This window comes from Salvelinus sp. IW2-2015, linkage group LG2 (assembly GCF_002910315.2).
Source record: "Salvelinus sp. IW2-2015 linkage group LG2, ASM291031v2, whole genome shotgun sequence".
Taxonomy (NCBI): Eukaryota; Metazoa; Chordata; class Actinopteri; order Salmoniformes; family Salmonidae; genus Salvelinus; species Salvelinus sp. IW2-2015.
The window spans coordinates 42,539,201-42,563,274 of NC_036839.1; the positions used below are offsets into that span (position 1 = coordinate 42,539,201).

Genomic DNA, 24,074 nt, shown 5'->3' on the forward strand with positions numbered 1-24,074 from the left:
ATCATAATGAATGCCTCTACTTCCCACTGACTATAGATTCAAGCGACGAGAACCTCATATCTGCACTCATACAAACATGACACACTATACAGGACCACTGCAACCTTCGCGTCTCACAAAATAAAACACAGCAAGATCACCTTCAGGGCTGAATAACAAACAGACGAGTGACATTTTACTTGCCATAAGCATACCAGAATGACCATGCAACATCCATCATGTCTTGCGTGAGATATGTGTGCACTAGAGGGATCTAGTGATGACCTGTTCATGTGCTGTTATGTATCATCACTTCATATACTGTTAAATAAGGCCTAGTTTTTGCAAAAGCCCCTATGAGCTCTTAGTTTTAGGGCCGAAAGGCTCAAAACTGCCCGCCGGTGGCTGGAGGAGGAGAACTAAAGATAGTCAAAGACTAGTCGCTCGGTTTGTTTTTCTCAACTTAAACTCAAACAGCCACGATGGACAAGCTCGCTTAGTGTGCTAACCTCCTACTCGCTCAGCGACTCAAAAGCATAGTAAAACTATCAGAGCAGGTCCCTGTGTTTGGAGAACCACACTATGGGTGACAGAGGGAATTCTGCCCTTGTGTAGTCTTAACATTCTGTATACTTCCCTTGTCTTAAGGGTACAAAATTACCCACCTTCACTAAACCCCTAAAATAAATCAGCTTAATTGAATATTAAACCCTAAATCTATTTTGCATGAAGAAACAGCCTGTCATTCATCACAAACTTTGTAAAAACTTTGTAAATATTCTTATATACTGTACAATGAGGAATTCAACTACAAAATATGAGTCTTCTCCTATTTTTTTAACCATTGCCCCCACCCACAAGGTGTTTAAACAACAACAATAAATAAGAATAAAATAAGATAATAGATACAAAAGAAAAATGTCAAGAACATAAATCAATCAACTCTAATTAGCACATGTAGGACAGTATGCAAGTGTTTGTGCATGGACTTTGCAGGTGTATTTCTCACATGTGCAGCACATAGTATTTGTTTTACAGTCCTTCTATGGGGGACAGAATTGGCATCTCCTCCTCTTGCCTACCCCAGCTGCAGCCTCAGATGGATCAGGACAAGATTCAGCCCTCTGAACAMCTTTCACAAGCGCTGCAGAGGCTGCTGTGCGGTGGAGGTGTTCCCTTCTTTCAATGTTACGCTTGTCACGCTCTTGTTACGCTTATCAGGCATCCAGTTAGGGTTGATCTTGTTCCAAATCACGAAGGCATTGTATGAGGACATATCAATGATGTTATGGAAGATGACCAGGGGCCAGCGGGCAGTCATCCTCCTGCAGCTGTAAGTTCCAATCACCTTGTCCAGGTTGTCCATGCCTCCTTTGTTGTGGTTGTAGTCCAGGATGATGCCTGTCCTCACGATCACTGATCTCAGCCGTTTTGTGCGGTGTGCTCAGGAGGACCACATTCTTGTTACTCTTTGAGAGGTAAGAAACTAGAGTGGTGGTGGGGGTGAATGCCTCTCTCCCCATTGTTGCGAGGAATGCAGGAGGGAGCGCAGGCTTGTTCTTTCTAACTGTGCTAACCATGGTGATCTTCCTCTTCAGGAGCTGCTGGCTGAATTCATAAAGGGTGAAGAAATTGTCACACGTGACATTGTGCCCCCTCAGTCCATCTATCACATCAAGCACAACCCGCATCCCCTGGTTCTTCTCCGGGCCTCCACTGGTCGGCTTCCCTGTGTAGACTAGCATTTTTCAAGTGTAGCTGGATTGTGCATCACAGGCCCCTCATATCTTGATGCCATACTTTGCTGGCTTACTGGGCATATACTGCCGGAATGGACAGCGACCTTTTGACAAAAGAGATTACTATCAGTAGTTAGTATCAGTGTCACAGAAAACAATCACATAAATCAATGATATTACAGCAATACATAATACAATGAACAGTGAAAATCACTTACATTACAGATATGAAAATAAAAATGTACCTCTGAATGGAACCAGTTGATCATCCACTCTTACTTCAGGCCCAGGGTTGTAGAGGTAATGGCAGACACTCTACCCACTTCTCCCAGACCTCTCTTATGGCCGCCAGTMTGTCTCTCACACGTCTTGCAGGTCTTGACTCACGGTTATCAAATCGTAGCATTCTTGAGAAAGTGTGAAAGACCCTCCACATTTGTCATCTCTAGGATTGAAGAACATGTACAACATTGAGGCAATGTCCTAGGCATGGGCATCTGCATGTCTTGTGGGCCCTGGGGTCCTTATGACATCCTTATGACATTTTGAGCTGCCGTCCTGCCCTGGATGTCATAKGGTGACAAGGACCATGTTATTTTGCTGTTCTTTGACAAAAATGTCTCTCTTTCAGCTTGGGAGATTTCTTCTTCATCTGAAGATGATGCATCGTGCTCTAGMTTGTATTCTTCCCCYTCTTCTTCTTCAGATACATCCTCCTCTTCTAAATCATTGTTCTCTTGTTCCTCCTGGACATCTGAAAAAATCTGATCTACGACCTGTTGGGCGCTGAAAAGTGCACTCATGGCTTCAGCAAAGAGAGAACTGGGGGGACTGTCATCTGCAGCACCTTTATAGCCTCTGACTGCATTCCTCATTAGAAAACAATGCTTTCAAGAAATGTTTATTTTGTCTGAAATGTTGTTTTTTGTCTGAAATTGTTTATTTGCTGTGACTTGAGTCATGTGGCGGGGGGGGGGGGGGGGGGGGGGGGGGGGGGGGGGGGGGGGGGGGGGGCGGGGGGGGGGGGGGGGGGGGGGGGGGGGGTCATGGAGGGGAGATGCTGCACATGCACAAGGAAGTTTTAGTTTTGTCTGATTTCAATCAGTAGCACAAATATCTCTAATTTGTCATTGTGTGTTGGTGTGTGTGTGTGTGTGAGTGTGTGTGGTGTGTCTTGTGTTTTTTTTTTATTTTTATAACTGCCATGTCAAAAATTACCTCTTACACGGAACCCAAACAGGCTGCGCGTCGTGCATAAATGTTATTTTGTCCCCCCACACCAAACGCGATCACGACACGCAGGTTAAAATATCAAAACAAATGAAACAATGAACATTAAGTTGGGGACAGGCCAAGCATCTAACATTTATGGCAATTTAGCTAGCTAGCTTGCACTTGCTAGCTAATTTGTTCTATTTAGCTAGCTTGCTGTTGCTAGCTAATTTGTCCTGGTATATAAACATTAGGTTGTTATTTTACCTGCACAAGGTCCTCTACTCCGACAATTAATCCACACATAAAACGGTCAACCGAATCGTTTCTAGTCATCTCTCCTCCTTCCAGGCTTTTTAATCTTTGAACTTATATGGTGATTGGCATCTAAACTTTCATAGTATTACCACGACAACTGGCAAAACAGTTCGTCTTTCTATTACCCACGTGGGTATAACCAATGAGGAGATGGCACGTGGCTACCTGATTCTATAAACCAATGAGGAGATYGGAGAGGCAGGACTTGCAGCGCGATCTGCGTCAGAAATAGAAAGGACTTCTATTTTAGCCCTTGGCAATGCTCCTTGACGKGCGCGAGCAGTCTGGGTGCAATAATTGAATAACATAGATTTCAAAATGTATTTTGCAATGCTCGCGCGAGTGGTGTAGTCAGGGTATTAGACAATCTTTGTACCTTGGTGGTGTACAGCTATCATGGAAATATGAACAAAGTCGATGTTTCACTTTTTCTAAGGGTTTTCTCTGCTGTTCAACATAGTGGCGGGCCATTTTTGACCCTTAAGGACAACACAAGGGTTAAGCAGAGCAAACAACCATGTGCCCTTCCAAGTACATTCATCGGTGGGTCTCCTTCCTCTTATTTCACTCCATGTTTGACTTTAAGGTTGCACCCTCTAGCAGTGTTTCTGATCTGTGTAAGCTACTGTATATACAGTATTTTGGTTGTCAAAAACAGTTGATGTTATGAAATATTGAAAGATGTGGAACATGGCACGTCACTGAATGCGTTGAAATTAAGTTAAGGTGACATTTTCACTAGAACATTTCCCAACCAAACATATTCCTGCCTCTGATAGTTTTGATACTCTTGGWAGACATTTGATCAGATGTTCCGGCATTCACGGACGCAGGTCCTAAAGGACCAGCATTGGGGTATACAGCCCTTTAAGTCATGTGATTTCAGACCCACAGCATGTACGTTTCCCAAACCTTTGAGTTTGTAGGCCGATAAACCTCAGAAACGTCAAATACTTGACGTAAATCACCCTGTTCTGGGACAGGTTTGGTGTAGCGAGGCCTATGTTGCAATTAGATGTAGTAATCCATAGTCATTGGTCTAATTATGTAATAAAAGAGGCATGAATACTTCAAAGCCCTAAGTGTGGTTGTCAGTTTCTTGGAAGGCAATAGTAATTGTCATGTTCACTACCTCACAAATCAAATCCCCTGCACATGTCCCACTTCCCCAAAATCTACCCTGCTTCCCCTTATAATACTGASGCCTATTCGGGGGGACCAAGGTACCAAGTGCTCCACCCTCAGTGCCCATTTGCCGACGCTGCGTCAATCACACACATCTGGAGCTGGTCAAGTCCTAGCATCCCCAGGGAAGAACTAACTTACCTCAACATCCCTGTCTCGTCATGTCGCTTCCTGGAAGCCATGAGAAAGCAATGCCCTCTCCACCAGGCCTTCTCCCCCGAAACAAGCAAGACTCCCTTCAGAGGAAGGAGTGTACTAGAAGAGCTGATAATACCCTCATCTTTCCTGTTATTGAGCCCACAAATGCTTGTGTGTGTTGTGGTGTGGTGTGTGTGGTGTGTGTGGTGTGTGTGTGTGTGTGTGTGTGTGTGTGTGTGTGTGTGTGTGTGTGTGTGTGTGGTGTGCGTGCGTGTGCGTGCGTGCGTGCGGCGTGGTGCGTGCGTGCGTGCGTGCGTGGCGTGCGTGCGTGCGTGCGTGCGTGCGTGCGTGCGTGCGAGAAAGAGAGCTAAGATTTTATAACACATTTGCAGAACTTTTGCCTTTGCAAACTGGGACTTGGCATGGGCAGAATGGTCATTCCTTCCATACCTGACATACCAACATGGGGCACCCCATACTGTTTACCTTAACAACCTCCATACGTTAACACTTAACAAATCCTACTGTTTAACTTAATTCCTCCATATCTTACCCCTTAACATACCTGCATACTGTTACCCTAACAACCTCATACTGTTTACGCCTTAACAACCTCCATACTGTTACCCTTAACAACCTCCATACTGTTTTACCCCTTAACAACCTCCATACTGTTTACCCCGTTAACAACCTCCATACTGGTACCCTTAACAACCTCCATACTGTTTACCCTTAGACAACCTCTACTGTTACCCCTAAAACCTCCATACTGTTTACCCTTAACAACTCCATACTGTTTACCCCTTAACAACCTCTGCCACACACTATGACTAGGTGTGTGTATGCCTGTGTGTGCATCCATTTGTGTTTGACTGCGTTTGGTGTTTGTGTGTGGTTGTATGTGTGTGTTTGTGTGTGTGTGTGTGTGTGTGTGTGTGTATGTGTGTGTGTGTGTGTGTGTGTGTGTGTGTGTGTGTGTGTGTGTGTGTGTGTGGTGTGTGTGTGTTGTGTGTGTGTGTGTGTGTGTGTGTGTGTGTGTGTGTGTGTGTGTGTGTGTGTGTGTGTGTGTGTGTGTGTGTGTGTGTGTGTGTGTGCCTCTGCGAGTCAATTATGCCTTTAAAAGCAGTGATAAAGGTTAATTTTCCATAACATGATGGTGCTCCTTAAATTACCCTTTTCCCATTTCAATAGCTACGTTAGTCCCACCTGAGTTCTCTCCCCCTGAAGTTAGTTCAAACCCCATGTTAAATGACTTCCTTGTTCTTGTGCAATCTATTCGACGTGTTGAAAACCAGGTGACTGGCCCCTGGGCAGGCCTTTAATGAAGTCATATCCTGTACACCATTCCCATCCTGTTGTCTTCACGTCTCTATCCCATTCTAACGGCTTTAATATTAACACACTGATTATATTGGTCAAAGCACTCATTCTTTAAAAAAATATCAAATGACGTCATCCTGATTCATCCTCACTACTTTACTACTGGTATGCTTCAAGTCTATAAKATTGATTTTAATAGTTTGTATACAGTTTATGGCATTTGATTAGTACGTGTAACCAGTCATTTAGTATTTTACAAACCGTTTGTAATCTTCCCGGGGCTTTAAATACAGAGTGTAGTCATCAACGCTGGGTATATGTTATGGTGTGGTGTTTAATGCTTTCCATGACCAGGGCAAGTGCAACTAATGCCTCAGTCAAAAACGATATCCCCATTGTACACTCTTAGAAAAAAAGGTGCTATCTAGAACCTAAAAGGGTTCTTCGGCTGTCCCCTTAGGAGAACCCTTTTAAGAACCCTTTATGATTCCAGATATTTGATTTTATATTTTATTTAACATTTATTTAACTAGGCAAGTCAGTTAAGAACAAATTCTTATTTACAATGACGGCCTACCAAAAGTCAAAATGCGGGGACGGGTGCTGGGATTAAAAAATAAAATAAAAATATAGGACAAAACACACATCACGACAAGAGAGACAACACAACACTACATAACACTACATACAACACTACATAAAGAGAGACCTAAGACAACAACACAGCATGGTAGCAACACAACATGACAACAACATGGTAGCAACACAACATGACAACAACATGGCAGCAGCACAACACATGGTACACACATTATTGGGCACAGACAACAGCACAAAGGGCAAGAAGGTAGAGACAACAATACATCATGTGAAGCAGCCACAACTGTCAGTAAGCGTGTCCATGATTGAGTCTTTGAATGAAGAGATGGAGATAAAACTGTCCAGTTTGAGTGTTTGTTGCAGCTCGTTCCAGTCTTTAGCTGCAGCGAACTGAAAAGAGGATTGACCCAGGGATGTGTGTGCTTTGGGTACCTTTAACAGAATGTGACTGGCAGAACGGGTGTAGTATGTGGAGGATGAGGGCTGCAGTAGATATCTCAGATAGGGGGGGAGTGAGGCCTAAGAGGGTTTTATAAATAAGCATCAACCAGTGGGTCTTGCAACAGGTATACAGAGATGACCAGTTTACAGAGGAGTATAGAGTACCAGTGATGTGTCCTATAAGGAGCATTGGTGGCAAATCTGATGGCCGAATGGTAAAGGACATCAAGCTGCTCGAGAGCACCCTTACCTGCCGATCTATAAATTACGTCTCCGTAATCTAGCATGGGTAGGATGGTCATCTGAATCAGAGTTAGTTTGGCAGCTGGGGTGAAAGAGGAGTGATTATGATAGAGGAAACCAAGTCTAGATTTAACCTTAGCCTGCAGCTTTGATATGTGCTGAGAGAAGGACTGTGTACCGTCTAGCCATACTCCAAAGTACTTGTATGAGGTGACTACCTCAAGCTCTAAACCCTCAGAGGTAGTAACCACACCGGTGGTTACCAAACCACATGACCTTTGTTTTGGAGGTGTTCACAACAAGGCTAAATCCAGGGATGGGCCAGCTGAGTGTAAGTATAATACTATCTGTATATAAATGGATGACAGAGCTTCCTACTGCCCTCACTCTTTCTTTCTGGTGACCCTTTTGGTTTCTCAGTAGAACCCTTTGGTTTCCATGTAGAACCCTTTTGGTTTCCAGGTCGAACCCTTTTGTTTCCATGTAGAACCCTTTTGGTTTCCAGGTAGAACCCTTTTGTTTCCATGTAGAACCCTTTTGGTTTCCAGGTAGAYCCCTTTTGTTTCCATGTAGAACCCTTTTGGTTTCCAGGTAGACCCCTTTTGTTTCCATGTAGAACCCTTTTGGTTTACAGGTAGAACCCTTTTGGTTTCCCGGTAGAACCCTTTTGGTTCCAAGTAGAACCCTTTTGGTTTCCATGTATAACTGTTTTCACAGAGGGTTCTTCACGGAATCAAAAATGGTTCTACCTGGGAAAAAACGGTTCTCCTATAGGGACAGCTGAGGAACCCTTTTGGAACCCTTTTTTCTAACAATGTATGTAGTATGCAAAAAGTAAGATGTAAAACCTGCAACCAATGTCATGGCCAGTGTGTGTAGATATGACCTCATCATGTCATCTCTGATCACCACACCATTAGGCTCCATACACACTGCTCCTGGCAACAACAAGGAAGTATTTTCATTGGTTCTAGCCATATTAACCAGGGGGCGTGTCGGTAAAAGGTTGCAATTCATTGGTCGAGGGCTTTGCTTATGGGGCTTTTACTTGTCATTGTTATTCTGTAGTGTAGCGACCAAGACGTGCCTGTGTTTCTTTTTTCCAGATTTGAGTTTACATCAGAAAGAAGAAACTTTTTGCATTGGTTGTTTTGAATAGCTAGGATTACTCTGAGAACTGATGTTGTTGTGGTCAGGGTTTCCTTTCCTCCACCAGTCTTTATCTATACACCCCAATGTGTTAATCTACAGTATKTTTTGTATGTGACAATATGTTAGTGCCTTGGGGTACCTGGAAGATAGTTTGATAAACCGTTTTTAGGGTTTGAGGTCAAAATGCACATCACACAAACACATCACTACCAAGACTTTAAATGAATTACATCACTTTATTTAAATAAATGCTTTGTCATAACAAAAAAAGACAAAGGTTAAAAGAGTACATAAATTACAAGTTGAATAAATATTACACAGTGATATTCACTTTAATAGTTTGATATTTTTTGTTTTTGTTGTTGTTGTTGTTGTTGCACGAGGAGTTCCAAATGCTGACCATTTTATGTCACTGTCCTCCGGCACCAACGGATCTTTTTTTCACAAGCCAGTTAACACCACATGTTATTAAGGTAACTGACTGAATTTGTCTCATTTCATCAATAAAAACATTATGCATAAAAATAAATGCTGTAGTTACTATTGTATCATGAACTGTGAGTATGAGTACATAACCAGGTGGGAGATGAGGAATCTGAATAAAGCAGTGTTAGAGTTGGAAACAGATGTAAATCGCACTTTAAAAGGAGGATAAGCTTTCAATACAACCTCTCCAACACCTCAATCTACCACCATACCGCAAAGAAAATTGAAAGAGAATTTCAACAATTCGTAGCTTGGTTGAATTGTGTCAATTGGTTAATTTGACGCCAAAGGATTCAATGCCCTTATCCACATTTTCTTTGACCCAAGAGACAACTCTTGATTAAGAAAATGCCCCGTTAGACTACACCATATGGCTGGCCAACTGCTTCAATAGGCTTCTGATGGTCTGGTGCTCAAATGGAAGCTGGAGAGGGAGTCAACATCTAAACTTCTTGCTGTGTTCCTATTCCTCAGATTTCCCTGGTCTCCTTGTGTCTGTTCCTAACTGTGTCTACTGTCATGCGATTGGTGAGCCCTACATGATGAGGGTGTGGCTAGCCCCTAAACGTGACCACTGTCCATGGTGTTCTCTCTCTCTCTCTCTCTCTGTGTGTGAGAGCAGACATATGAAAGAGGGACTGTTGTGTGGTTGTTAATGTACTGTACGTTGTGTTATTATCCCTTTATCCTTATTGGACGTTGGTGATAGAATTCCCAGGCATGGACCACATAAGCCCCTGTCAACCATTACCCAGAAGACCTTGCAGACACCCTTAACCTGTATGACACTACATGTTTAGCTTGTTTTGTTTTTCCTCCCAGGTGGCGGTTTTACTGCATGTTATCTGTGGATATCTCTAATGACATTTTTTAAACTTCTATAAGTGCAAGCTGCTTTCGTTCAAAGTGGACTGGGTGGAGGTGGGGAAGGGTGCTACGCTGCATTGGGTATAGGACAAACTAGTTTATCTGGGGTTTACCAAAAGGCGGAGGAGTTCACTTCCATGTAAGAAGACATTTTGGATGTGAAGGATAGCAGGGTATAGTAACTTATTTCTTTCCCACAAATTCTCTCTCAAAGTAACTGAGGCTATAAAGCTATAGGCCTGACATTTTGACCAATCCATTGTTGATTTCACAGCATCTCATCTATGAGCCATTAAAAACAACAGTATCCTATTCAACACATTTGTATTACGAAAACTGATAATATCACGTCATTATTGGACTACAGACTTAATTGAGGCTGGAGTACAAGCTCCCTAATTTGTTGTCTGTTGATGGCCTGGCTAGAGTAATTACGACCACCCACACAAGCTGTGGAATAGGATCTGATGGCTAGTAATGCCTCGTCCATCTCTTCTCCGGCTCCCGGGAGACGCAGCAGTTTGCTAGTCTGCGTGCTCAACTATGATGTGCCCCGAAATTCTGACATCACCTGCCTATTCTCTGGCAATCAAATACATTGGCAGTCAACTTTGAAAGCAATACTCTAGCTTTTTAGTGCTTTTTGAAAATAAGAGACAGAGACGGGCACTCTGGACTTCCTTGTCCTCACATTCAAAAACAGGGAGGGATTAGCAACGGATTCATAATGGGTTTGTGGCAAGAGTTATACCACATGACTAGAGCTATACCACATGACTAGAGCTATACCACATGACTAGAGCTATACCACATGACTAGAGTTATACCACATGACTAGAGCTATACCACATGACTAGAGCTATACCACATGACTAGAGCTATACCACATGACTAGAGCTATACCACATGACTTAGCCTATACCACATGAACTAGAGCTATACCACATGACTAGAGCTTATCCACATAGGACTAGAGCTATACCACATGACTAGAGCTATACCACATGACTAGAGCTATACCACATGACTAGAGCTATAAATCACATGACTAGAGCTATACCACATGACTAGAGCATCATACCACATGACTAGAGCTATACCACATGACTAGAGCTATATCACATTGACTAGAGACTATTACCACTGACTAGAGCTATACCACATGAACTAGAGCTATACCACATGACTTAGAGCTATACCACATGACTAGAGCTATACCACATGACTAGAGCTATACCACATACTAGAGCTATACCACATGACTAGAGCTATACCACATGACTAGAGCTATACCACATGACTAGAGCTATACCACATGACTAGAGCTATACCACATCGCATTGAGTTACCTTCTTTGTACTTTACCTAGACCTCTCGTCATGGCAGGACTACTACCCCGAGGGCCTCTCAGCCTCAGCAGGGTTTCCGTCCCTTAGACAGCTACCACGTCACGTACGCGTGACTATTTAAATGTGGATTTGCATGTAAGAAGGCACTGCGACTTGCACACAGGCGACATAAAACTACACTTTCAACTGACCCTGCAGGTAGTGGTCAAAGATGCCCACTTGAGTGGAAGAAGTATTCCTTTTTGTATTGCTTGTAACTATTTCGGGTAATGCAAGTTCTTGTGCTGTTAGGGGAATAACCTGTGTGTAAATGTAATAATCTGCTGCTGTATTGTTTTTGTGTTATCTGTGATCGTTTTGTTTGTCTTGTGTAGTTTCTTAATCATTGTACCTAAACTGTATGTGTAAACATGTACATGCAGGGCCCAGCTGTAAAAGAGACCTTGTTCTCAGTCTGTGTTTCTTGTTGAAATAAAGGTAGAAAAATAATAATAATAATAAAAGGAAAACTGCTCACCATTTCGATTGCAAGTAATGTTGTGTTGTATAGAAAACAAGTTGTCGAGGAGGAGGGGTGGCGTGCAAGCCAAGGGGGAAGAAAATAGGTGGGATATAGCTTTTTTTGACTGTCTCATATTCAAATAAGGATGGCCAGGCATCATGGAACCATTCAAATTGTTTACAGGCTAAAATACACACGTCTTTTTCCCAAGCACCAGTACATTGTATTTCTTTAGTAAAAAAAAAGAGTTAATTTAGAGTCATAAGTAATTCACCAAGGTTCCACTGTAGCCGTGGTGGCCATGGTAGCAGGCCCGGTGGTTAAGGAACACGGCTCAAAAGTGGGCGGTTACTACTTCACAACAGTACAAACAAAACCACACAAGACTAACACCCTCGAGCAACTGAGACACAAAAAAAAACAGCTAACCTCACTGGTGAATGCAAGTACGCAACGTGCTTAATCCTTGTTCTCACAATTTTTGCCCATACTTTAGCAAAACAAAGAATTACTGTTGTTAGTTATTGTGGGACTGTACGGTTCATTCCACTATTCTTTAAGTCCCGGTTGTTGGGCCAAGCAGAGCTCACATCAGATGACAGTATGAGCACTTTGTGTCAGTATTCCCTTCACCAGTAGGGGCAGTGTTCTCCGTTAAGTTCTGTGTTGCCCTGCATGGCAGTGTATGGTAACAATAGGCACAGTTGGCATGTCAGGCTAGCTACAGAGTCAATGAGCAACTAACATAGGTTTGTCTGTAATGATCTGATTATTGTGTCAAACACTCTCCATCTCCCATAGACCTAGGTTTACATAGCCTAGTGTGAGAAAGCCATCCTCAAGACTACTTCAAGCACCAGACATAAATGTTGTTGTTGTTGTTGTTGTTGTTGTTGTTGTTGTAAAAAGACCAAAAGAGAGCGAGAGGAAAAAAAGGACATTCTTGTGTTAAGCTCACTCCCTTTCTCTTTCACACACACACGCACGCACACACATACATGCATGCTCACACAAAATTAGTGAAGTAACACATATCCAAGCAGGTTCCCTTATTCATAAGTGCTCTGACAGAACCAAATACCCAGATAGAGTCAAATGTATCAGAAAGACCCTCTCAATTTTTTTTTTCTGCCAATAGATGGTTCAGCTATGTCCTCTGACACCTCAATAGAAGTTCCAGCTATCTCCTCTGGCACCTCAATAGAAGGTCCAGCTATGTCCTCTGACACCTCAATAGAAAGTCCAGCTATCTTCTCTGACACCTAAATAGAAGGTCCAGCTATGTCCTCTGACACCTCAATAGATGGTCCAGCTATTGTCTCTGACACCTCGATAGAAGTTCCAGCTATCTCCTCTGATACCTAAATAGAAGGTCCAGCTATGTCCTCTGGCACCTCAATAGATGGTCCAGCTATGTCCTCTGACACCGCAATAGAAGGTCCTGCTATCTCCGCTGACACCTCAATAGAAGGTCCTGCTATCTCCTCTGACACCTCAATAGAAGGTCCAGTTATCTCCTCTGACACCTCAATAGAAGGTCCAGCTATCTCCTCTGGCACCTCAATAGAAGGTCCAGCTATCTCCTCTGACACCTCAATGTAAGGTCCAGGTATCCTCTCTGACACCTCAATAGAAGATCCAGCTATGTCATATGACACCTCAATAAAAGGTCCAGCTAGCTTCTCTGACACCTCAATAAAAGGTCCAGCTACCTTCTCTGACACCTCAATAGAAGGAACAGCTATCTCCTCTGATACATCAATAGAAGGTCCAGCTATCTCCTCTGACACCTCAATAGAAGGTCCAGCTATCTCCTCTGACACCTCAATNTCAATAGAAGGTCCAGCTATCTCCTCTGACACCTCAATAGAAGGTCCAGCTATCTCCTCTGACACCTCAATAGACGGTCCAGCTATCTCCTCTGACACCTCAATAGAAGATCCAGCTATCTCCTCTGACACCTCAATAGCAATAGATGTGAAAGATCAAAACATTCCTGTTTATAATCAAAGTGACTTATATTATTTTTTTCATCCATTTTATGTTAGCTTTAAATCATACAAAGTTTGGTGTTTCTATAAAAATATATCAATACAAGTATATATTTTCATGAATCGTTAGTGAGGCTCCCACCTCTTAGCGGGGGAGGGGCCAGAGCCCAGCTCTTAGTGTGGGAAGGGCCCGAGCCCAGCTCTTAGTGGGGGAGGGGCCCGAGCCCAGCTCTTAGTGGGGGAGGGGCCCGAGCCCAGCTCTTAGTGGGGGAGGGGCCCGAGCCCAGCTCTTAGTGGGGGAGGGGCCCGAGGGTCAAACAAGGGCTTAAAACCTGCTGGGTTCCGTCTTTTAAGAGATGAGCGCACGGTCAAAAAAAATAAAAAGATTTCAGGTGTCCTTTTTTCAAGCCTGTCCTTTCGTTCATTCATTTGATTTGTTTAGTTGTCTTATTTTTTTTTCATCTTGAAAATCTCAAAAAGTGACTGGAGGGCGAAGCAGACAGGTGGGAGGGAAAGGAGGAGGTGAGGCCCTGGGTCAGGTGATCGGGGTGGGGGCYGAGCCGCCTATTCACTCGTTGATGCTGCTGCTCTCTAGGTCCTTGCACTGGATGTCACCCCCACTGTAGTCTGTGCCGGGAACCTGCGAGCCGTACTTATCTACGCACCAGCAGATGCCTCGCTTCCTGCCACGAGAGGGCTTGCACTGTGGAGGCGATCGATGTGCAACGACAGGTGMTAAAGAAAGAGWGAGAGAGAGAGAGAGACAGTGTAAGCATAAATATTATTAATATGTATAACTGATGTGTTCAACCATGTATAAGGATGATGACAGAGGGAGACTGCTCACCTGTTTGCGTTTGAAGAAGCCTTTCCTGTCACAGTTGGGYAGGTACAGGGACAGGGCCATGACACGGGATGTGTCCTTCATTCCCTGGATGATCCCATCCAGCTTCCTCCTGCAAGGACCCTGTGGAGGAATGGCACAACTAATATTAGCTCCCAGTGCTAGCACCATAGGTGGAACAAAATCCTGCACTCAGTCAGCTCTCCRAGGATCAGAGTTGGAGATGTTTTCACACTAACAACATCAGCATCAGCACAGCTTCAACATTAGCTCCTCTCTTTTCCTTCTGTCCACTCTTGTACTTACAAACTCTGGCTCGTGCTTGTCAATGGGGAGTGGGGAGTAGTCCATGGGGCCAATGGAGCGCAGTTTTGCCTGTGCCCGCTTGCGGTCCTTGTCCTTGCGCATCGCCTGGATCTTCTTGCTGTTGATGAGGTCCTGCTTGGGGAGGAGCGGCACTTTGGCGGGCTGCTGTTGGTCCTCCGTGATCTCAGTCGTCAGGGTGTCCTCGTGTTCCAGAGACTCATGATCTACACAGGGGAAAGACAGAGCATACTTGTCACATTAAAGTTATTCTTGCCCAACCYAAAATATGGACTACCAGATGCTTTTCCCAGGGTGTGGGCCAACAAATGTTGCTTTCCCATTTGTTTACAACCTCTACCACCACTTCACCCCAGCCCCCACCATAAAAAAACATCAAATCCAGCATCTACTAATGGAGGTCAAAGCAAAGAAAGTAAGTCTGGTTAAACAAGTCTGAATGCTGACCGAAAGTTACAAAATCTTAGCTCAGTCTCTTCGACATCATATTAAGGAGGTATGTGGAGTTTTTTGTGTGAGACACAGTGGCTTATTAGGTTGATCATAAGCTATTTTAGTAATACATACTTACTGTATCTGGCAAGTCCATGCAAAGACAAAAATAATTGGGTCTAATCAAAGACTTCATATCTCTCACAGATCATACTTGGAGACGTCGATGTCATGGTAACCGAGGAGCCATGGCAACTGAAGCCTACGGCAGAGGTGGACACATCCTAGTCTGAATGTACTGTATCATTTCATATCAAGAACAGAACTGAAGCCAGGAAGAAAGGCCACTGCTCTCCCCTACCCCATCCTACCCCCCAGAGATACCTACAGTCCTAGAGGTACATATGGAGGTCTCCCCAGGCTAGAGATTTGGGGTCCTGATCCCTTATCCCCTCTCCCCCCGGTCCCTCCTCAGGGCTTAGCCCCCATAAGTCAAGAGCCCTAGCCTGCGTGAGGTTCTCTGAGGCCACAGAGATGAGTGCTCCTCTCCTGCTTGTGCTTACTCTATCGTAAGCACACAAGGCTCCTAAGGCACCGTCATGGGATTTTGCCAGGCCCCAACTGGCGAGTGGCCGCAGTGCCTGTAGACGACGGGGTTATATTTATCCAGTGAGGAAACCCGTGGGTGGGTTCAGCGGTGGCCATGGGGGAGGGCGTGGTTGGAATTCTGGGGCTGAGTGAATGTGCCAAGTATTGTTGGGGAGAGACAATCACGGGACATTGACAGATTGCTGAAGAAGGGGATGATTAAAAATTATMAAAACAAACCACATTTCAATGTTATCTTAAATAAGTATAGGCGCCACTGGACTGGATTTACAAGGCCACCTTGGAAAAAAGGACATGCATGTCACCACTGAGAGGTGTATTGCTGGGAATTGACTTACCACAAACACGAGAACGCATCCCTCCCTTCCATTTTACAACATTTACAACATTTTACAACACACACTACATCATAGGCCTACTTTAAATGCAGTATGGGAGACACTTGTGATACTGATTTCAAGACATTTGAGCATCTTCCAAATGTGCCATTATTTTAGAACATCAAATAAAATGCTGTTATACTTCCAATTCACAAGCTGTGCCTGCAATTCAAAGACATGGAGACAGTATGTTTGCAGACAACGGGGTCTCTCTCCAAAAAAAACTAAGTTTTTCCATGCTTATGGTCCCCAGCTTGTAAAAGAGGCTTAGCAGGCCTGTGTTTAAGTACTGAAACACTGCCAAGATGCTGGCCTCCAGCCAAGACAGCACAGTCACGTGCAGCCACCTCCACCCAGCCCAGGCTGAAGATGTATCTCTCCCACTGCTCGCGCTAAAATTTTCATTAAGACAAGAGGAACGGAACAGGCAAACAATGTGCAACTGATATGCCTCTGTTTAAAAATTAACATGTGCGCAATTATGCTTCATGAATATCCCAAGTTTCTTGCAGCCAGGAAGCCTAAGCATGAAAGACAAGCCACTCTTCTTTCAGTTGTTTCTCTCTCTGACAGGTTGTTATGAATTCACAGTCAAAACAACTTTGGGCAGAAAATGCGCCACAACAATGAGATGCTTAAATTCTCATTGGCTCACACACCTTACAGCATTGAGTGTATCCTAATCAATGTTGATAGCACAGAACACCCTCTAAAATTACACCTTTACAAGATCCTAGGTCTTGAGTAGAGGTGCTGCTAATCCAGAGGACAGGGGGGTGTATGCGGTGAGATAGTGATAACGGAGCAGGAAGTCCTCTGTCATTKTCTTTAAGCCACAACACTGGCCAACCATGACACCCCCAGTCTGATTCCGCTGCTTAATGTTTCAAGGCTTCTGGACAGAATCCATGGCTTGATACCCCTATCACTGTAGCACAGAGAAGGAGATATGGAAAGCCCTTGGACCAGAATGAAACACTGCACTTCAGTCATTCAATTAGAGGTAGGTGATCCAGACCAACAGCATTCATTGTGTAAGGATCTAAACAAAATGTAAAGCCATTGGAGCACATTCGATTCCACATCGAATGGCCTTGCAAAATGCTTACTCGTTGGGGCACAACTCAACCACTGCATTTCCCAATACAGTGTAAAGCATGCTTCAGTTTGGCTTGAAAACYAGAAAAAAGCGTCAATAGTACTGTTTGTCCATATTGAGACGCCGTAGCCAGTATTCACTTCCTTAAAATAGTCAGACTTAATCTAAGATAACTCAAGTTATCTGTCATTAATTTTGACGTTTCTGCCGAGGAGATCTTAGTCTAATAATTTTACATCTAACTAAAATGTTTGTTGCAGTATTTCTCAAGTGAAAAAAGGAGCATGAAAATGAGTTGTCTCTTGTTGAATGACAACTTCATTGAAGAATCCCTACTGTTGACCAATCACAGACGAAGGGGTGTAGACTTCGGCTACCGACTTTAGCTTGCCTACAATAAATGTTTTGGTGTGCACGAACAGCTGAAATAACTCTTGCAGTAGACCAAAACAAACATGTAACCTAATGTCATCATAATATATGCACGAACTGTCCCGAACTGTTTCGGATGGAAAGCATGCGGACACATTTAGAAGAACATTAGTCCTGTGACATCATCAACTCAAAAAGATGCTGAGATAGTTCCAATGTAAGTGCTGGTGGATAGTCAAATCTTAGCCATGTTTAACTTCATTTCAATTAACTTTATTGACACTTTTAGATGGTTAATACCTGATTTGAATCTGTTAAGGAGCCTTTTGTACCTTGACTTGGCGCTTCGGTACCGCTTGCCGGGCAGTAGCAGAGAGAACAGTCTATGACTTGCCTAGTATATAGGTTCTGAATGGCAGGAAGCTTGGCCCCCGTGATGTACTGGGCCATACGCACTACCCTCTGTAGCGACTTACGTTCGGATGCCAAGCAGTTGCCATACCAGGCGGTGATGCAATCGGACAGGATGCTCTCGATGGTGCAGCTGTATAACTTTTTCAGGATCTGGGAACCCATGCCAAATCTTTTCAGTCTCCTGAGGGGGAAAAGGTGTTGTCATGTCCTCTTCACAACTTTCTTGGTGTGTTTGGACAATGATAGTTTGTTGGTGATGTGGACACCAAGCCACGTCGATATAAATGGTCCGTACCATGGGAGTCTCTCCTGAAACTGAATTCTAACTTAATCAGCAACTTTTCCCAAGGTACTATGAACAACAAATATGTACAGTGCAATCAAAACGTTTCCTGCTTTTTGATTCAGAGTTAAAAATAGCAGCAGGAACAATTGAGGGATTAAAAATTCAAGTAACACTTGTTCCATGGTGATGGGAGTCCCTTCCAAGTAGGGCACCTCAATGCCCCTCTTGCAACTGCTATCCCGAAAACATTTCTCTGTTGATGTCAAATAAATGTACGACAGCAGTTGAAAGCACCCCTCCGTGATGCTACATGCCACTGCTCTCGTGTGCAAGCCTAATTTGGGTCTGAGATCTCATTCCACATCATTTAAAAAAAATGTTTACAAGCCACTCGGATGCTGCCTTTCTGGGTCACCGTCAACACAACACAATTGCCGGGGTGTGACGAAATTCAGACTCCTTGGTGGCAGAGGATGCTATTTTGGCTTACACGGAACCTCCTCTATCCAACGTCCAAAGCTCATCTCCATACACTCAGGCCAGAGACATTAGGATGAAAATGACAAAATCCACATTTTGGAGCTGAAACTGGCACCAAGGCTGCAGACAAGAGATTAGGACATCTGTTGTTCTCATTCAGAATAGAAACTTGAGACAGGATTTTTTGTTGAGCTCCTGACAGTGACTTTCAATGAGCTGGGTTCTTCTGTGATAAGTGATACTATTCTTGTGCTGTCCTGGGTCATGTCCAGCAGGGGAAAAAATGTCTTGAAATGGAGTGAAACAGAAAGGTAATACTTTACCGACACAATCATTTTTGTTGTCCTTTYCAAAGCGTTCTCAACTGGGCACGACCCTGATGTAAGAGTCAGCCAGTGGAGGCTGTTGGGAGGAGCTATAGGAGGACGGGCTCATTGAAAATGCTAGAATGGAATGAATGGAACGGTATCAAACACATCAAACATATGGAAACAACATGTTTGACTCCGTTCCATTCATTCCATTCCAGCCATTACAATGAGCCCATCCTCTTATAGCTCCTACCACCAGACTCCACTGGTGTCAGACTGATTGCTGTAAAACTTCACCAGAAAAACTAATTCAAGCATGCAAACTGCCAAATAAGTTCTCTAGCTTGAATACTGTGCATGGGAACAGTGCCATAGCTTGGTCCTAGAGCATGTTAGTAGACCTTACACTGGCAATTGGTTTCTCATGATTAACACGRGTGTCAAATGGCACAGCATTCTAGAAAACCAGAAGAAGAGTACATGATAAACTGTCTCACATGAATCTGATGAGGTTGGTTATATTTAGCATTCAACAACAACATCCACTTCTGTGAGGAGGGGGATCAGGGTGAGTGAGTTGTAAAATCACCCTCAGCAATGTTCTTCTCCTTATGACCTAACCATTAAACCATCAAATAGCTGGGGCCATCTCTGGTTGAACTGGAGCAGGTCTAATAGTCTACTGTACAGTAGTATGCCATCTATAGTAGATAGGACAACCAAACTGCCTCACACCAATGTGTATTGTCATTGGCCTCTTTGTTAAGAGAGGTTGTCTGATGTATTTGGGAATATAACATTGCAGTAGCAATGTGTAACCCTAACCAAAACCAACTCATGCTGGTCTGTCTGTTCAATTCACATGAGGACAATTGGTGTGGAGCATCCAGGAGCTGTATGAGGGAGGGTGGTTATTACAGGAACACTGAAAAAATAAATACTTGAAGTTGACCCTGCTACTGTAAAATGTTTTCCTAAGATGGCTGGGGCTGTATCTTAAAAATAATAATTGATCATCCCCCTAGTTCTGGCCTTTCAAGAAGAGTACAGAGCCACAAATCACTTGGTGCATGCATTAAGTTGTCAAGTTAACACCACATTTGGGGTACCAGTGTTTATTTTGTCCCATAGCCATTGTAAATTGTGGTAACAAAGACAGGTGACAAACTGGCTTCATTGCATTGGCTTGTGATTGCACTAAAACTTGTAAATGCACCACCAAATAGGCATTAAAAAACTATCTTGGGGCACAAAAATAAACCCTGAACTCAAAATTGTTCTGTTCTTTTGGGCTTTGGCTGATGCTATATTGATAGAGTACTGCGTGCATGTTGATGTGCAAGTCAAGCTTTCTAGATTCATACACTCTCTTTAATAATCTTCTTGTTTCTTGGCAAAGGGCAACCTGTTCAAACATAAGGCTCTTTCACAAGCTCAGAGAGCAAGAGGCCTTATGCCATGATGTAATATCTGTTGCCATGGAGTCATATCTGTTGGCATAGACTCAAATCTGTTGGCATAGACTCATATCTGTTGGCATAGACTCATATCTGTTGGCATAGACTCATATCTGTTGGCATAGAGTCATATCTGTTGGCACAGAGTCATATATGTTAGCATGGAGTCATATATGTTAGCATGTAGTCATATATGTTGGCATGGAGTCATATATGTTAGCATGTAGTCATATCTGTTGGCATGGAGTCATCTGTTGGCATGAAATCCTATTTGTTAGCATGCGTTCCAGATTCTTATTCTTCTGGGCTGACACAGTGAACTGAGTGGCCAGCAACACAAACCAACTCCTATGCCCAGCCATCCGAGCTAAGCATAATTTCCTGCTGGGTGACACCAGACTTCTGTAGACATAAGAGAGAGACAACAGGGTAGTGTGTAGTTTGACAACATTGCATTACAATGTTATACCCACGTCATGCCAATACATTTGTGAGAAAGAAATACAGAGATAATTCAATGTAATTCAATCTCCTTCAAGAAACATATCCAGATCTGGTATTTAAAGTGGCAGTCCCCTCTTTAAATGCATTGTCTTTATAATAAGTAGATTGGTTCAACTGGGTCCAAAGTGGCGTTTTTTCTGCAAGTACATGGTAGAATTGCATGAATACAGCCCAGAGACGGAAACCATTGGGTCCCCTGAGGATCCGCCTTTGGACACTTGGCCTGTCCTCTGTGTGTGTTTGCCAGCTGATCAGAACAGGTTGAAACCCTACACGGCAGGAAACTAAAGGCTCATGTCTAATTCCAATCAGAGGAGCCCTTGATGGACGGCCCTTCAGAGAAGAGCAACCGGAGGCATTCTGCTGAATCACTGCACTGTGGCTGAGCGGCCACACTGTCTGGCCAGGGGCTGAAAGATGGACGAGCTCCGGTTACCACTCAGTGCCAAAAGTTTGCATTTGCACACATGCACAGGCTTCAGATAGGAGTGCGTGTTGGAATTCAATGTCCTGGATCAGAGTGATACTTATAGCTAGACACATGTACTGGGTTTATTTCAGTTATTGCTGCTAGTATTGGTGGGATGTATAGCCTTGCTGCCATTACTACAGACAATGGTGACCTCTTGAAGGGGCTGAAATCCATTGTTGTGATTTCATGCATTGTCCCCCAAGGYTGTTACAGTTCATGTAGGGTGTATCCAAAGCATAGCCTCAGTCTTTCAACCTGGCCAACCAAAGAATAGGCCTAAACCACTGGCATTCATTACATTTGGTTTGTCACCAAAAAACGTATTTAGCCTAATAGGATCTGGTAACAAGTGACAATCTAAATCATGAATAATATAATACCATCTATGACCTCTAAATGTTTGACGTTTGGTTAATTCAAACCTCACTCCTCTTTCCCCACTGTGCACACACATCCAAGATGTACAAGTGTGCACAGACTCATGCACACACACCATCAGATTTAATCTGTGAGTGGTAATCCGACTCTCAACACCACCCACAGGGACTAAACCTCAAATCAGTTTTGAAAAGGTCTGTAGCTCCAGGATCAGAGCCCTCATCAGTCAATTACAATAAGAAGGACCGGATATTACAACCCAATCTCCCAATACAACGCCAAGCCTTGGTGGAACTGCAGCAACAGAACTAAACCATGGTTTGAGGTTTTAATTTTAGCTGTCAGTCAAACTCGGCAAAAGTTAAACTAACATTTCAATTTAGGCATGCATTCAGAATGGTTAAGGTTAGCGATCGATTTACGTTGAAGCATTTATTCGGAGTGGTTACGTTAAGAGTTAAAGGTAGGTAAAGGCTTAAAACACAATAACGAAACATGAGTGCCTAGCACTGAGATTGAACACAGCCCTTGGAGCCGGAGACTGTGTTTTAAATATCATCTGGTACCTGCAGAAACCGCACCTCCTGGTGTATCCCAGAAGAGAATAGGATGGGTTATTATATGTGGGAAAATATTGATATTCTTTGAAGGCCGCAAATATGTTTGCAAGAAATGCAGGTGTCCAACAAAGTGAGATGTGATTGAACTAATTAGTAATAGCAGCAATGACGTATTTCCACAAAGGCTACAATGTGTTCTCACACAATAATGTACGTCCAGACAGGCACGTGTCTGTGGGGGGACAACCCTGTCGACAAGCATTCAGCAGAACGCTTTGCGTCTACAATACTGTATCCATAACGAACACAATACATCGACAGCAAGTTAGAGCGCAGCACAGCCCACTGCTGCGCACACAAACTCACTCAAAACTAAACTGACAAGTGCGTCAGCAGCAACTTATTGTGAATGTTGATTTTAAGCACACACCCGCACAGATAAGATCAACACTAACAACACTCACCAGTAGGCCTATTTGCATATATATCACACTTGCTATTGCTATGGAAGGCTACGCAATAACGGATTTATTCCCAGCACGTGCTGTTATTGTGGCACTGTGATGAATCGGATAAATTTTTGCGGTTGACTAAAAACTCAGATTCACAATAAAGCTTGCCGTAATAAGACTGACAAATCAGACATTTTGCGTGTATAGAGCAGCTCATGTAACGTTACCTGGGCAGCTATTTCAAATGTGGATTACAATCTTCAGTATGCTAATGTAAATGCTCACAACAGTTGTCAGTGAAACCATGACTTCACAAAACCCGAAACAGCATAGAAGTTCGGTTGCGAGGGGTCATGGAAGAACCAAATGGAACGTTCTGCTAAAATCTAACGAAAAAGTTTACATTTCCATTTAGCGGGGCCAGTATAGCTGAAACAGAATTTCAACCATGGGACAATATCATGCTGTTGTATTTTACACAGCCCCATCTTCCGTGGCTCCTCTAATCGCATGCATTCACTGCGTCTTCTTACCTATGGGTGGATGGAGGGGTTTGTATCCTTTCTCGTTCGTGCACACTCCCCTGCCATGAAGGAGCGCGTGAAGGGGCTTCTCCTCTCCATTCCGCGGCAAGCAGCGCAAGCCATGGGTGCATGTTCCGGTGTAAACACCGCACGCCTGACCTTCCGATAGGGCACAGGTTAGGCAGCAACCGCAGCCAGGCTCCTTCACGAGTTGACAACCGACGGGGACCGGGGGGCACATAGAGAGCGCCTTCTGGTCGCACGGCTCGCAGGGTACATATGAGCCAAAGGACCCGGTCAGCCCCAAGACAAATGTCAGCAGTAGACAAAAACTGAGAAACATATTCGTCTTGCAATTGATAAACACCAAATGTGAATACAATTTACAGGCAATGCCCGTGCGTTAAATGATCCAATTTATAAAGCTAAAAACCAGTCCGCATCAAAATGAAGAGAATGCTTTCAGCACACTTCAGTCAACATAAACGGAAAAAAATATATTCTTTACAAATAAAAGTATTCACAGAACAAGTAAAAATATCACCAAAGACTACACTTCGGGGTGCAATATTGTTTCTCTTAATTGACAGAAGTTATGTCCTCTCTGGTTGCAATGCAATTCTTTGCACAAAACCTGGATTTTTCCTCCTTTGA

General features: G+C 43.6%; 1 protein-coding gene across 1 annotated transcript; it reads right to left on the bottom strand.

The window, feature by feature from the left end:
• Nucleotides 1-14,067: 14,067 nt before the first annotated feature.
• Nucleotides 14,068-23,864, bottom strand: LOC111980303 (insulin-like growth factor-binding protein 5). The gene is made up of 4 exons (XM_024011028.2): nucleotides 23,430-23,864; nucleotides 14,673-14,896; nucleotides 14,370-14,489; nucleotides 14,068-14,225 (listed from the first exon to the last, which is right to left on the bottom strand). Exons 1-4 carry the CDS (start codon nucleotides 23,761-23,763, stop codon nucleotides 14,091-14,093), a joined length of 813 nt encoding a protein of 270 aa, XP_023866796.1. The 5' UTR covers nucleotides 23,764-23,864; the 3' UTR covers nucleotides 14,068-14,090.
• Nucleotides 23,865-24,074: the final 210 nt, after the last annotated feature.